Source organism: Vombatus ursinus, unplaced genomic scaffold (assembly GCF_900497805.2).
Source record: "Vombatus ursinus unplaced genomic scaffold, bare-nosed wombat genome assembly UNPS02014841.1, whole genome shotgun sequence".
In the NCBI taxonomy this organism is placed as follows: Eukaryota; Metazoa; Chordata; class Mammalia; order Diprotodontia; family Vombatidae; genus Vombatus; species Vombatus ursinus.
The window spans coordinates 30,499,786-30,513,389 of record NW_020954619.1 but is presented as its reverse complement, the minus strand read 5'-3'; the positions used below and the strand labels follow the sequence as shown (position 1 = coordinate 30,513,389).

At 35.7% G+C, this 13,604-nt stretch overlaps 1 protein-coding gene across 4 annotated transcripts in view; it reads left to right on the top strand.

Annotated features, from left to right (window-relative positions):
- ARHGEF10 (Rho guanine nucleotide exchange factor 10) overlaps nt 1-13,604 on the top strand; it is a 224,582-nt gene that overhangs the window by 187,647 nt on the left and 23,331 nt on the right. For all 4 annotated transcript variants that reach the window (XM_027840416.1, XM_027840417.1, XM_027840418.1 and 1 more), the window contains one exon: nt 955-1,097. In XM_027840416.1, the coding sequence (XP_027696217.1) occupies nt 955-1,097 (143 nt within the window). The remainder of the gene's footprint in view (nt 1-954; nt 1,098-13,604) is intronic.

Here is a 13,604-nt window from a genome sequence, read left to right as displayed (position 1 = left end):
AAAAAGCACAAGATTTGGAGTCAAAGGAACATGGGCTTGCCACATATTAGCAAGATATTTTACATCTTGTGGCCTCTGTAAAATTAGGTGTTTAAGACTAGTAAGATTCCTCCACGCTCTAGATGTCATGATTCTAGATCATATTACCTTTTAATGATTAGAACTTACATGGAATAACAGCTTTGATTTTTTTTTCTATTTGGGGGCATTGCTACTAAACTACTACTTATGCTATTACATATGCTACATATATTTTCAAATATATATATTTAAATTTAGTCATGTTTCAGTTATTCGTGATGTTATTATTGTTATTCTTGCCATCATGCAGAAGTTATAAGGAGGGATCTTTTACCCTAAAATACTCACTTACTCCCTTTTTCAAATGTAGAGCTGCCAGAGGTCCATAATTTCATTAGCAGAGTTCTTTCTCCATGGACCTAAAGGGTTACCCCTTCTCATTTAAGAGATGACCTTCAAAAGTTTTCATGGCCAAAATAATTCAGTACTCAGTGACCAACCTTTTATTAATACTCATTACCCATAACCCAGCAAAAAAGAAAGCAAATTAAGCAAAAGAGAACAGTTTCTCTTAGGCTAATGATTTTTGTATTGTGAATTAATCCTGAACATGAAGTATGATTAGAGAGAATAAAATAAAGCATAGTAATAGAATAGGGAAAAAGTCAATTTCTAAATTTTATTAGTTCTAGGTATTTCTAGTGTGAATGAATTACTTTATTTGAAGTACTGTGATTTCCAGAAAAGCTCAGGTATGTCCCTTCAACCCCACTCCATCCACCAAATATAAATATATCCTAATGTCAATTAAAAATTAGTTTTGATTCTTTGACAGAATGGTCTAATTCACTACCCCCACATCCCGAATAACAAAACAAAACTACATCAGTAATTAGGGTTAGACTGTGATTTTATTTTATTTTTTCATTTAAGATGGATCCTGGAATTCTGAACCTCAAAAAGTGGTCAAATTAGGTGTCCTACCAGTTAGAAGTCTACTAATGATGGAAGACACAATATGGGCAGCATCCGGTGGACAAGTTTTTATCATCAGTATTGAAACTCATTCTGTAGAGGTAACTTATTTTTAATACATTATTTTTATATTATGCAATGAAATAAACCCAATGAACATATATCTGAAAAAAAAAAGTAAAGGACACCAATTTCTGATACTCCCCAAACACAGATGAAATCAGAAAGCCACTTGTCTGAAGGAGAGAGCTTCAAAAGTACTTGATAAATGATTGAGATCACCCCATATCACAACCCTATTGATTAGGCTATATAATGATTAATATTGATATCTTCTAAAATTTATTTAAAATATTCTTACAAAAATAGATGTTGGTTTTGTGTTTTTTTTTCTTTTTTTTGCGGGGAGTAGGGGGGCAATATGTAAGTTTCCTTGGCCTGCATAATACCCTCTCCTACTGTTCAGTCTAAACTTGGCTAAAATTTTTGTACTCAATGCAATTAATGACTCTAGAAAAATGCATTCCTATGAGCCTCTCCCAGTAGGTAACTAATAGCAGAAACAAAGCCTATTCCATTTCCTTAAAGCCCTCTGCCTGATTCCTTTGGGAGCCGTAGGTATCAATATTAGATGGCTGCTTTCAGGGTTTCAAAGCAAACCAAAATCTAGCAAATGATTTTTCTAAACTGATTAGGGTATTCAATATATGCATTATAATAGAAAAGTAGAATGGTATATAGAGGGGAAGGAATATTGGACCAGGGTCAGGAGACCTGGGATCCTTGTGTTCTCCCAGTTATTATTTAACTAATTTACCTTGGGGAAGTGACTTCCGTTTTCAGGGCCTCAGCTTCCTGTAGGGTGTGAGAGTTGAACTGGTTACCCTCTCATTTCCATTTCCTCTCTAAAATTTTGTTCAGATTGTTTTGCTTATTTGTTTTGTTTATTTCAGGAAATTTCTGGATATTACAGAAAAAATTGTTTTAAATTTAAACTGCCTACAACTTCTTAAAATTCTGTAGCTTAGGATATCATTAGAGTTTTATGTCTTCCTTCCCTAATCCATTCTCCATGCTGATAGATTAATCTGCCTTATGCACAGATTAGAGTGTGCCACTCCCTTTATTGAAACTATTATTACCTACCAAAGTCTAAATTCTACCAGCTTATGATTCAAGATTCTATACCCTACCGTCCTCTCTATCTTTCTTGCCTTGTAATGCTCTTCTAATGCATTCACTTCTGTCACTCTGGCCTATTTGTCATCCTTCATCCAGTACACCCCAGTACCTTTGTTCATGTCACCTCCTGGGGCATGTTATGCTCTTTCCCTTAATCTCTGCTTGATGAACATATTTAAGTCCCAACTCAAACGCTATCTCCTCCAGAAAACTTTCCTTGATTCTCACCTCAGCTTCCATTTTGAAAATAATTTTTCGTCCTTTGAGCTTCTTTGTAGTATTTTGTAAACTCTATTATCCTTATTATATTCCATGTTAAAACTATATAATTGTGGTACTATTATGTAGGCAGTGCATATTTCTTCTATTAGTATCTTCTTCCAACTCAGTTAAGCAATAAGCATTTATAAAGCACCTTTTAGAGGCCCGATGTTGTGCTAGAAGAAGGGCCACAAATAAAAAAAAGGGAGATAACTCTTGCCCTCAAGGGACCCACGTTCTATGAGTTCTACAATTTTCTGAAACAAATAAGCAAAACAATCTGAACGAAAGTGAATGTAAATAAGAAGACAACTAGTTCAACCCTGTCACTCTACAGGAAGCTGAAGCCCAGAAAAGGGAAGTGACTTCTCCAAGTGTATCCCCTATTGGGGGTAAAACATGTTTAAAATAAGTGAATGTATACAAAATAACAATACAAAACATATGACATATGTAACATATACAAAATAAATTCAAAGTGATTTTAAGAGTAGGTGCTAACAATTGGGGGAATCAGAAAAGGGCATTTAAAGGAGTTGGAACTTGAGATGAGCCGTTGTGGGGTTAGGGATCCAAACAGGAGAGGTGAGGGGCAAGAGCATTCTAGACATTGGGGGATAGCCTATAGAGAGTCATAGAGACAGGAGATCGAATGCTATTTACGAAAACCAGCAAATGGGTTAGCTTGGTTGGAATGTAGAGTGGTAATGTTGTGAACTATTTGGAAAGATAAGGTGGAGCCAGATTGTATAGAGCTTTTAATGTCAAACAAAGAAGTTTATATTTTATCCTAGAGGCAATGGACAACACCTGAAACTTCATTTGGGGGTTGGGATAGCATGGTCAGATTAAGATGATCAATTTGACAGCTGTGGGGAGGATGGATTGGAGAGAGGAGAGGCTAGATGTAGAGAGACCTACATGGAGGATATTGGCAATTATACCAATGAGAGGTAATAAGAGCCTAAGGGCCTAAATAGGGGTAAAGAGGGAGGGGTTGAGTAAAGAATTGTTCAGAAAGTACAGTTCACTGGACTTGACAGTGGACTGGGTGTAGAGTTGGTGAGAGTGAAAAGTTTTAGGTGACTCTGAATTCTGAACCTGGTTGATTTAAAGATAGATTGATACACAAAACATTTTTAAGTGCTTAGTATGTGCCAGGCAGATACTGTGCCAAGCACTGGGAATACAAATACAAGCAAAAAAAGGCAGTGGCTATACATAAAGACTTTATAGTCTGATGAGGGAAAGCAACAAATAAAAGGGAACAGGAAAGGTGGGGAGAGGTTTGAGTAGCCATGCAAGGCTGCTAAAAATGTAGAGAAGTACAGAGAATGAACTGGGCATTCCCTGCCAGAAAGAAGAAAGTAGGGGAGGAGAAGGAATGGGTTTAGAGCTATGAAGGTGATCCTGGTTTTTAAGCTTAGATTTAGGGATGGATTATGGCCCAAGGACAAAGTTACACATTCATAGAAGCCTATTGCCAGGTTGACAACTGGGTGATAAATTTCATGGCTGTAGTAGGTCATAAAAATTAAAGAATTTGAGAGATGGAAAGGACTTTAGTGGCCATCTAGTTTAATCCATCTACTTTGTCATTGAGAATTTGTGATCCACATCAGGGGAGGGAAATAGCCACACTAACAAAATCTTGAGTCTTTAAAGTATTGAAGCCTTTCCTAACTCCTCTTAATTTTAGTGCCTTCCCTCTGTTGACTATTTCCTGTTTATCCTATATATAGTTTGCAGGTAAATGGCTCAGCAGATAGAGGGATAGAATGCTGGGCCTAGAGTCAGGAAGACCCAAGTTCAAATCTGGCCACAGACACTTACTAGCTGTATGACCCTGTGCAAGTCATTCAACCTCTGTATGTCTTAATCCACTGGAGAAGGAAATGGCAAAGCACTCTACTATCCTTGCCACAAAAACTTCATGGACAGTAGGGTCCATTGGATCATGAAGAGTCAAACACAACTGAACTACTGAACAACAACAACAACAACAATACTTATATAATGTAATATCCTCCTTGAAAGATTGCAAGTGCTTAGAGAGTAGGGCCTGTATCTTAATTATCCTTTTATATTGCCTAGTTCCTAGCATAGTGCTTTGCATATTATAGATGCTTGATATGGGGATATTGAATTGATTGAAACTAAAGGAAGCAGTATCGTATAGTGGCTAGAGAGTTATCCTAGAAGTCAAGAAGACTTCAGATTAAATATATTTCTTAGCTGTGTGACCATGGGCTAGAAACATCACCTCTTGGGGCTAGCTGGCAAGTCAGCAAGTCAAAGATCCACATTAGTGGAAGGAGTTTCTATATGGAAATTCTTTGCACCAATTAAATAATACTATATCTGAGAAGAGAAGGAAGGAAGGAAAGGAGGGAGGGTAGGCAGACACTGTGATAAGTGATTTGCACAGGGTCATCTAGCTAGTAAGTGTCTAAGGCAAAATTTGAACTCAGGCCTTCCCGACTCCAGATCCAGCTTTCTATCCACTGTATCACCAGCTGACATCAAGTTTTAGAATTAGAAGGAATCTCAGATATCCTCTAATCTAATCCCCTCATTTAATAGATAAGGAAATAGAGTCCCGGAAAGAAGCTACATATCTTGTTCAATGACACAGGATTAGTTGGTGGAAAAATTGAAACTGGAACCTTAGTCCTACCTACCAGTTTTTCCACTGCTTATCATGAATAATTTATTTTTCTTCTTAAGTTGTTCAATAGCTTATAACCACATAATACCTTATAACCCATATTCCCCTTCATTAGAGGTCAGTCCATTAAGTCATATGAGAAGGCAGCCTATACATAAATGGGGTTTCAGTCATAAAAGTTTATCATACTGCAAGAAGACAAATTTACTCTAATTTTCCAAATTTCCTTCATGTATGGGTCAGGAAATTTTAAAAATTCAAATTCTTTTCTTTTGTCAAACAATTACTAGGAACAACCCCCAGTATAAGAATAGTATGTATCATCATGCTTCTTGCCCCTTCTTATTCCTCCTACTCTTTTTCTTCTTCAATTATATAATCATTAATTAGTGTTCTGAGTAACAATGAAGTCTTATTTCAAGCAGTTTTTTTCCTTTTCTACACTCTCCCACCTGCTCCAGTATACAATTCTTGGAATAATAATAGCATGTTTCTACAGGACTTTTGCAAATGGTTCTCTGAGGTAGGTAGTACATATAATATTGTCCCCATTGGGTTCAAAGGGAAGGCGAAGGGAATAAGCATTTATATAGCGTCTACTATGTGCTCAGTACTGTGCTAAGAGCTTTTTACAAATATTAACTCATTTGATCTTCACAACAACCCTAAGAAGCAAGTGTGATTATTTTCCCCATTTTTACATGGTGAAACTGGGGCCAACAAAAGTAGAGTGATTTGCTCAGAGTTACATGGATAATAATTGTCCAAAGCTAGATTTGAAGTCAGGTCTTCCTGACTCCAAGCCCAATACTTTATCTACTGCACCACCATCTGCCTCTAGATACAAAGAGGGGAAGTGACTTGCCTATGACTAGCCCTGGTTACTAAATGACCTTGGCCTTGAGTCTTCTATCTCCATATTCATTGTTTTATTTATTTATTTTTAGTTTTCAATATTCACTTTTTTTTAAGGTAATTGGGTTAAGTGACTTGCCCAGGGTCACACAGCTAGTAAGCGTCAAGTGTTTGGTTTGAGGCTGGATTTGAACTCAGGTCCTCCTGATTTCAGGGCGGTGCTCTATCCACTGTGCCACCTAGCTGCCCCTCAACATTCACTTTTATAAGATTTTGAGTTGTAAATTTTCCCCCCTCCCCAAGACAGCATGCAATCTGATATAGATTATACTTGTACAATCATATTAAACGTATTTCCACATCAGTCATGTTGTGAAAGAAGAATCAGAGCAAAAGGGAAAAACCACAAGAAAGAAAAAACAAAAAACAAAAGAAGAGAAAATAGTATGCTTCAATCTGCGTTTAGGTTTCTTTCTCTGCATGTAGATAACATTTTCCATCACTCCATATGCATTGTGTTTGCCTATATTGTGCTCCTTTATAGTGTATGGTCTTTTTAGAACAAGATATTACCTTTGTATCTGCCTAGATTGTGCTTTCCTCTTACAGTGCAAAAATGTGACAAACAAGTGAAATTCTTCATTTTTAAAAAATTTAATACCAACAGTTATTCGACAACCCTCTATTGAGCAGCCACTATGTAGCTAGTCAAAAAGCATTCATTTAGCTCATACCATATGCCAAGCACATTCTGGTACTGATTACAAAACTTAAGAGTACCAAGGGATAAATGAAATGATTCCTGCCCTGAAGGTATTATATTTTATTGAAATTTAAATAATGAAAAATATATATGTGTGTGTGTATGTCAATATATATATACACACGTATTTAAAAAATAAAAATAAAATATTTCTTTAGTTGCAACCAAGACATTTACAGGTTGCTATTTCTTCTAGTCATGTTTTCCCAAATTCTAACACTTTCAGAATCAGCTATTTACTTTTAGATAATCTAAAAATTTATTTTAAAATTTGGCTAAGAAGGTGGAAGTAATAAAATCGTTTCAACCATAAACCTGCTGTATAAAACTCTCCTACTACTTAAAGTAGCAATTTTTTTATCGTCAAGGATAGCAAGATCCTGGCCCCTTGACTTTTGAACAACCAGCTTCATTGTGTTGGTCCTGTTGTGCTTGAGAAACTGTGGTTCACTTCTTGGCACAGAGACATAGATTTGCAATTATGCCTGAATTTCCCCTGTGTTGTGGGAAAGAGATGCTGAAAAGAGATCCCAATTCTACAATGTACTGGTGAAACAGTGGCAGGCCATGCTAAGTTCCACTTTTGGAGAGACTTGACTCTATGATACATGCCCAATAAAAAGAGCTGCTATAGAGTTAGAAGAAGAATGGTTTGAGAAAATGAAATGGACTTGGGATGAGTGGAAAGGGAGGTAGAAGAAGTTGTTATCAATGATTTCAAAAGCATTGATCTGATATTCAAAGCCCTAAATAGCTTTAGGATAAATTTATTCTCAGTATAATATGGAGCTGGTGAAGTTCTAAGGGAATGTTAAAATACAGTTGGTTTACATAATATCATGTACAAAAAGTAACATTTCTGATAAATAGAAATAATGGGAGGGGTATTTTGGTGATTTTAAGGTGGTGATGGGATTTAAAAAATTATTCTTTCTTAAAATTTGTGCTGCTAGCTGATTAATTCAAGAAAAAACAAATTAGCTTCAGTTTCCTGGAAATTTCAGGTTAAAGCTTCCCCCCAAATTAACTGAATAATTGCTTCTATTCCTATGGTTTCACGTTGTGAATCCAGACATGGGATGTTCACTTTAAAGTCTGCTAGGAGTTACTATAGCTCATGCCAGAAAAGTCTGATAATTTTGTTCAAGCTGCTTATTTCTTGCTGCAAGGTACACATTTTTCGTTCTGAAATTGATTACTGCAAGACTTTTCAATTTAAACTTACTATCCCCTTTCTCTTTTCTGAGCCTGCCTAGAGTAGTGCTACTGGTATCTCCAAAGTAAAATGAATAAAAAGAATGTTTTCTCTTTCTTCCTTCCTTTCTTCCCTCCTTTCTTCCTCCTTTCTTTCCTTCCTTTCTTCCCTCCTTTCCTTTCTTCCTTCTTTCCTTTCTTTCTTCCTTCATTATTTTCTTCCTTCTTCTCTTTCTTCTTCCTTTTGGTTCCCACTCTTAATTTCCCGCTTCCTTCACAGGATCGCAGATTTAGAGCTGGAAGAGACCTTTGAGGCAATCTAGTCCAACTCCCTCATTTTACAGATGAGAAAATAGAGACCCAGGAGGATTAAGTAACTTGTCCAAAGTCACACAAGTAGTGTGTTGTAAATGAGATCTGAACCCAGGACTCCTGAATCAGTGCTCTTTCCATAGTACCATGTCTTTTTCTCTCTGTGTCTGTCTTTCTCCTGTTTTTCTTGCTTATCCTATCTCCTCTCCTCCCTCAGTTGTCTGATTCCAGGAACGTTTATTCAAAGTGAACTTCTCTAGTTATCATAATGAACCCACTGTAGCTTGTTACATTTGCAATGCTTTTTCTATTTTACTTTGGCAGTTTTTTGCTTTTGTATTTTTTGTGGCTGGGCAGGGAACTCAGACTTGTGATTTCATCAGTATTTGAAACTCCCTAGAGGTCAGTAACTCATCTGTAAAATTTAATCTTAAAGAATTGCCAGGAGACACTTAGAGATTAAATGAATGACTTCCCCCAGATCATACAACTAGCATTTGTGACAGATAAGACTTAAACTCATATCTTCCTGTCTTGAAAGCTAGCCCTTTATCCAGTATAACACATTGTGTTTAAAATTTAACACTATGTTTTCAATATAACACTGTTTTAACAACATGGTTAAAAAATAATAATTTAAAAATACCATGACTGTTGAATTTTTAAATAAGAAAATTTTATCAGTGTATTTTAATAATTAATTGCTCTGACCCAAAAGTTACAAAAGGAAAAACAAAAATGTTAAAAATATGTTTATTCCATGTGTGTATATGTGTGTGTGTGCGTGTGTGTGTGTGTGAATTTCAATCTTTAGCAGCAGAATTTTTCCCATATGCTTTTTTTATTTGGTCTGGGGAATGTGTAGGGAGATTATATCAATTAGTAAAATGCAGTTGATAGAATAACTGTTTGACTATGAGATTACTTTCCAGCTTGATGAATTCTGTAGGAGAATTCATGATGATTGCTAAATGACCTGAAAGGAAAGTGTAGTTAGGTAAGCTCCTGAAATGTATTAGAGGAAGGGAAAGAAAAAGGAAGATAGACCAAGAGAGAGCTCTAATAACCCAGATTGTTATCATTGCTGAGTAATTGTCTTAAAATAGTAAATTTCACCAAAAAATATCTTTTAGAATCTAGAGCTAGAATGGACTCAAAAGTGTACTACTTCAGCATTTTATTTTTTCTTAAAATTATTTCCAAGTTACAGGCATTTATTTTCTCTCACCAACAACTTCTCCCATTGATGGGAAAAACCTTGCAATAAACACGTAATCAAGCAAAATAAATTCCCACTTTGGCCATGTCCAGAAATATGTCTCATTGGCATTGTGAGTTCATCACCTCTTTGTTAGGAGCATTATTCATCATTAGTCCTCTGAATTTGTGGTTGGTCATTGCATTGATTTGAGTTCTTAAGCCTTTCAAAAAGAAATTTGAGAAGACTTGTATGAACTGATTCAGACTGAAGTAAGAAGAACCAGGAGAACAAATAATACAATGAATTGATACATCATAAAGGCAAAGAACTTTAAAAGATTTGAGAATTCTGATCAGCATATTTTGACCAATCTCAATTCCAAAGGGCTGATGAAGAAGCATGCTTCCTACTTCTTGAGAGAGATATAAAGATTGAGATACATACTTTTTTGACATGGGTAAATTAGAAATTCATTTTGCTTAACTATACATGGTTGTTTAAAAGGATTTTTAAAAATTCAGTTGGAGTGGGTAGAAGGGGAGAAAATAGATTTCTGTTAATTAAAAATTTTTTATTAATTCTTTCAAAGTTGTTTGGCTTTACAACATTATTGTTATTAAATTGTTACCTGGTTCTGTTCACTCCAATCTGCATCAGTTCATATAAGTATCCCCAGGTTTCTCTTCATCCCTTTTGTTATTTCTTATGGCACAATAGCATTCCATTCCATTCATTTTTCATAATTTGTTCAGCTATTCCCAAATTAATGGGCATTCCTTTAATTCAGTATTTTGCCACTACAAAGAGAGCTACTGTAATATTTTTGTATGAATGGATCCTTTCCCCCTTTTTCATCTGTTTGGTATATAGATCTAGTAAAGATATCCCTAGGTTAAAGAATATGCACAGTTTAGTAAATTTGGGAGTATAGTTCCAAATTGTTTTCCAGAATGTCTGGTCTAATTCACAGTTCCACCAACTATGCATTAATGTGCCTGTTTTCCCATAGCCCTTCCAACATTTATTATTTTCCTTTGCTGTCAGTTTGGTCAGTCTGATGGGTGTGAGATACAACCTCAGGGCTACTTTAATTTGTATTTCTCTAATTATTACTGATTTGGAGCATTTTTCCTGTGCATATTAATAACAGGTTTTTTTCCTTAGAAAAGTACCTACTTATATCCTTTAACTATTTATCACTTGAGGAACAACCCCTGTGTTTTGCACATGAGAAAAATGAGGCCCAGAAAGGATAAATTATTTGCCAAAGGTAACAAAAAATTAGTGTCATAGTTAGGACTTGATCTCAGTTTCTCCTACCTTTAGATCCAGTTGCTTTCCCACTATGTCACCTTTGAATATACTTGTCTTCAGTTATCAAGATGGAATTTAATTTTTCAAAAATATGGTTTTATTTTAATTTTTGTGCATAATGAGTCATTTAGTAGTAGGCACGAACCATTCTATAAATAAGAACAAAGTCTGCAATTCAGGGATTCCTTATAGCCATGAATGTGATCATTCATTCATTTTCACTAACTAAGTATATGAAATTTGCATTTTGGTTTCTAGTTTCTGCAGGAAAATTATGCAAATATGATAAAGTTTGCATAATGGGAAATTTAAAGATTTTAAAGTTTAAAAACAAGATTGTTAAGCACCATCATGGGTTTTTATAAGTTTACAATTATTTTCATTTATATGAGAAAATAATTGGATTCTGGAAGATCTGGGTTCAAATCCTTCCTCTAATATTTAACTGTGTGAGCATGTACAAGTTATATAACTTCTGTAAGCCACAGCTTCCTTAACTGAAAAGTGAGGATAATAACTTTTAGAACCTACCTCAAAAGACTACTGTCAGGCTCAAATGAGATAAAATATGTGAAGTACTTTGAAAACTTTTAAGTCTTACATAAAAGTTATGAATAATATTATTATGATTAATTCTGTTCAATTCAATCAACATGTATTTATGTCCTACTCTTTGCAAAAGCATTGGGCTAGGGAGGCCCTGAGGGTACAAAGATAAAAATTAAACAACCCCTTTCCTCAAGGAGCTTACATTTAACTTGATGTGGATTCTTCTTGAGATAGAGGATGGGGCAGGGAGCAGATCACATATATGGAAATAAATATAAAATTTTATAGTTTTGTTGTTTTGGGGAAGAGAGGGGAGATGAGGAAGTACTGGGGCATTGCTTTAAAGGAAGCTAGAAATTCTATGAGGCAGAAGTGAGGAGGGATTATATTCCAGGAGAACCATCTCTGTATAGAAATGAAATAGTTCAATTTTTTTTTTTGCTTTAAGTTATATAGTTCAGTTGATAGAATGGTTGAGTGTATTCAGTTGAATGACTGGACCCAAAGTTGGTGTCAACCTGGAAGGGAGATTTCTCATGGAGTGTTCCTTGGATCTGTGTTTGACCTTGTGTTAATTAACCTTTTTATCAATGACTTATACATTTGCAGGGGACAAAAACCTGGGAAGGACATCTGACAGTGGATGAAAGAAAAGCCAAAAAGATTTCAGCAGTCAAATCATTCATTAGCATTAATAAGTACTAGTTGACTGACTGATGACAGGGTATAATGAAGAGCCAAATCAGATAAAATTTAATAACAGTAATGTAAAGTCCTATACTTGGGCTCCAAGAATCAATGTCAAAAATAGAGATGGAGGAAACAAGACAAGATAGCATTTCACATAGAAAAAAAGATACTGGATTTGGAGTTAGAGGACCTAGGTTCCCTAGCCTAGCATTCAAAGCCATCCAGGTGGTCTTGTTTCTTCAAACCTTATTTCTGACTTCTATCCTTCAAGGAACCTTCAGTTCAGCCAAATTGATCTACTCACTGCTTCTTGATTACACATTCCCACCTCCCATGCCTTTGTCTATGCTATTTCCTGTGCCTGAAATAAAATCCCTATCTTCTGCTTGCCTAGATTCTGTTGTTCCTTGAAGACCCAGCTTAAATCTCTCTCTCTCTCTCTCTCTGTCTCACAGTGCCTCCATGACAAAGAGGCAGTTTGATAGAGTGGAAAGTGCAGAGTATTTGGAGTCCAAGAACCTGTGTTCTTTGTGTACCTTTGTGGCCTTGGTTAAGTTACTTAATCTCTAGATTCAGATGAATTCTGTCAACTGTAAAATGAAGGAATTAGACTTGATGACCTATGAGATTTCTTCCAATGCAAAAATCTATGCACCTATGAACCTTTCGCAGTTGCTCCAGCACTTGGAGAGAGCTTCCAGTTTCTGTACAGTTTGTTTGGAACTCTTCAAGCACTAAGGTGAAGAAGAAGCTAAGGTAGCAATCTAAGTGACATTCTCATTTCTCCCCATGTCATTCTTTTTATTTATATTGAGTTTGCAATCCACTAACACCTCCAGGTCTTTTCTATATAGCATCATACATATAAAAGTGAAAGGAAGCTTAGAGGTCAACTAATTCAAACCCTTCATATTATAGATATGGAAATTGAGGCCCAGAACCTAAATGAGCTTGTCCCAGATAAAAAAAAAAATTGTAAGTGCAGAGTCAGAATTCAAACACACATCCTCAGATGCCAAATCTCTTCCCTGTTCCATTATACCATGCTGGCTCTGGGTCATGATAGGGTAAGTATCTAAGCTAAATCTTAAAGGAAGGATGGAATTTAGCCATGCAAAGAACAGGCACTTTTATTTTAGGCATGGGAAACAGCATGGACAATGGTATAGAGGTAGGAATGTGTGTTCAGGAAGCAATGAATAGACAAGTTTAGGTGAAATGAAAGGTTCCTGTAGACAAGTGGTGGGTAGAGAAACACGATCTTTTTTGTAAGGCTTTGAATACCAAGCTAAGGAATTTGGGCTTTATCTTGTAATTCTTTGAAGGTTTTTTTTGTGGGGGGAAAGATGGAAGGAAGGGTTCAGAATCTGATATGTATAAATTTTAACGTACTAGTGTTCTAATTTCTGGTCAACGTAAAATGGGCTAGGACTGACTATTTTAGACAATCATGGGTGACAGTTTGATTGAAGTCTAGGATTTAAGAGTTAGACAACTTGAAGTTTGAGTCCCAGTTGTTATTAGCTCCCTCTAAACTTTTAAATAATTCAGTTAAGCTCTCTGAGCTTCCGTATCCTTGCCTGTGTACCAGGAATAATTCCTGTTCTACTTACCTTCCA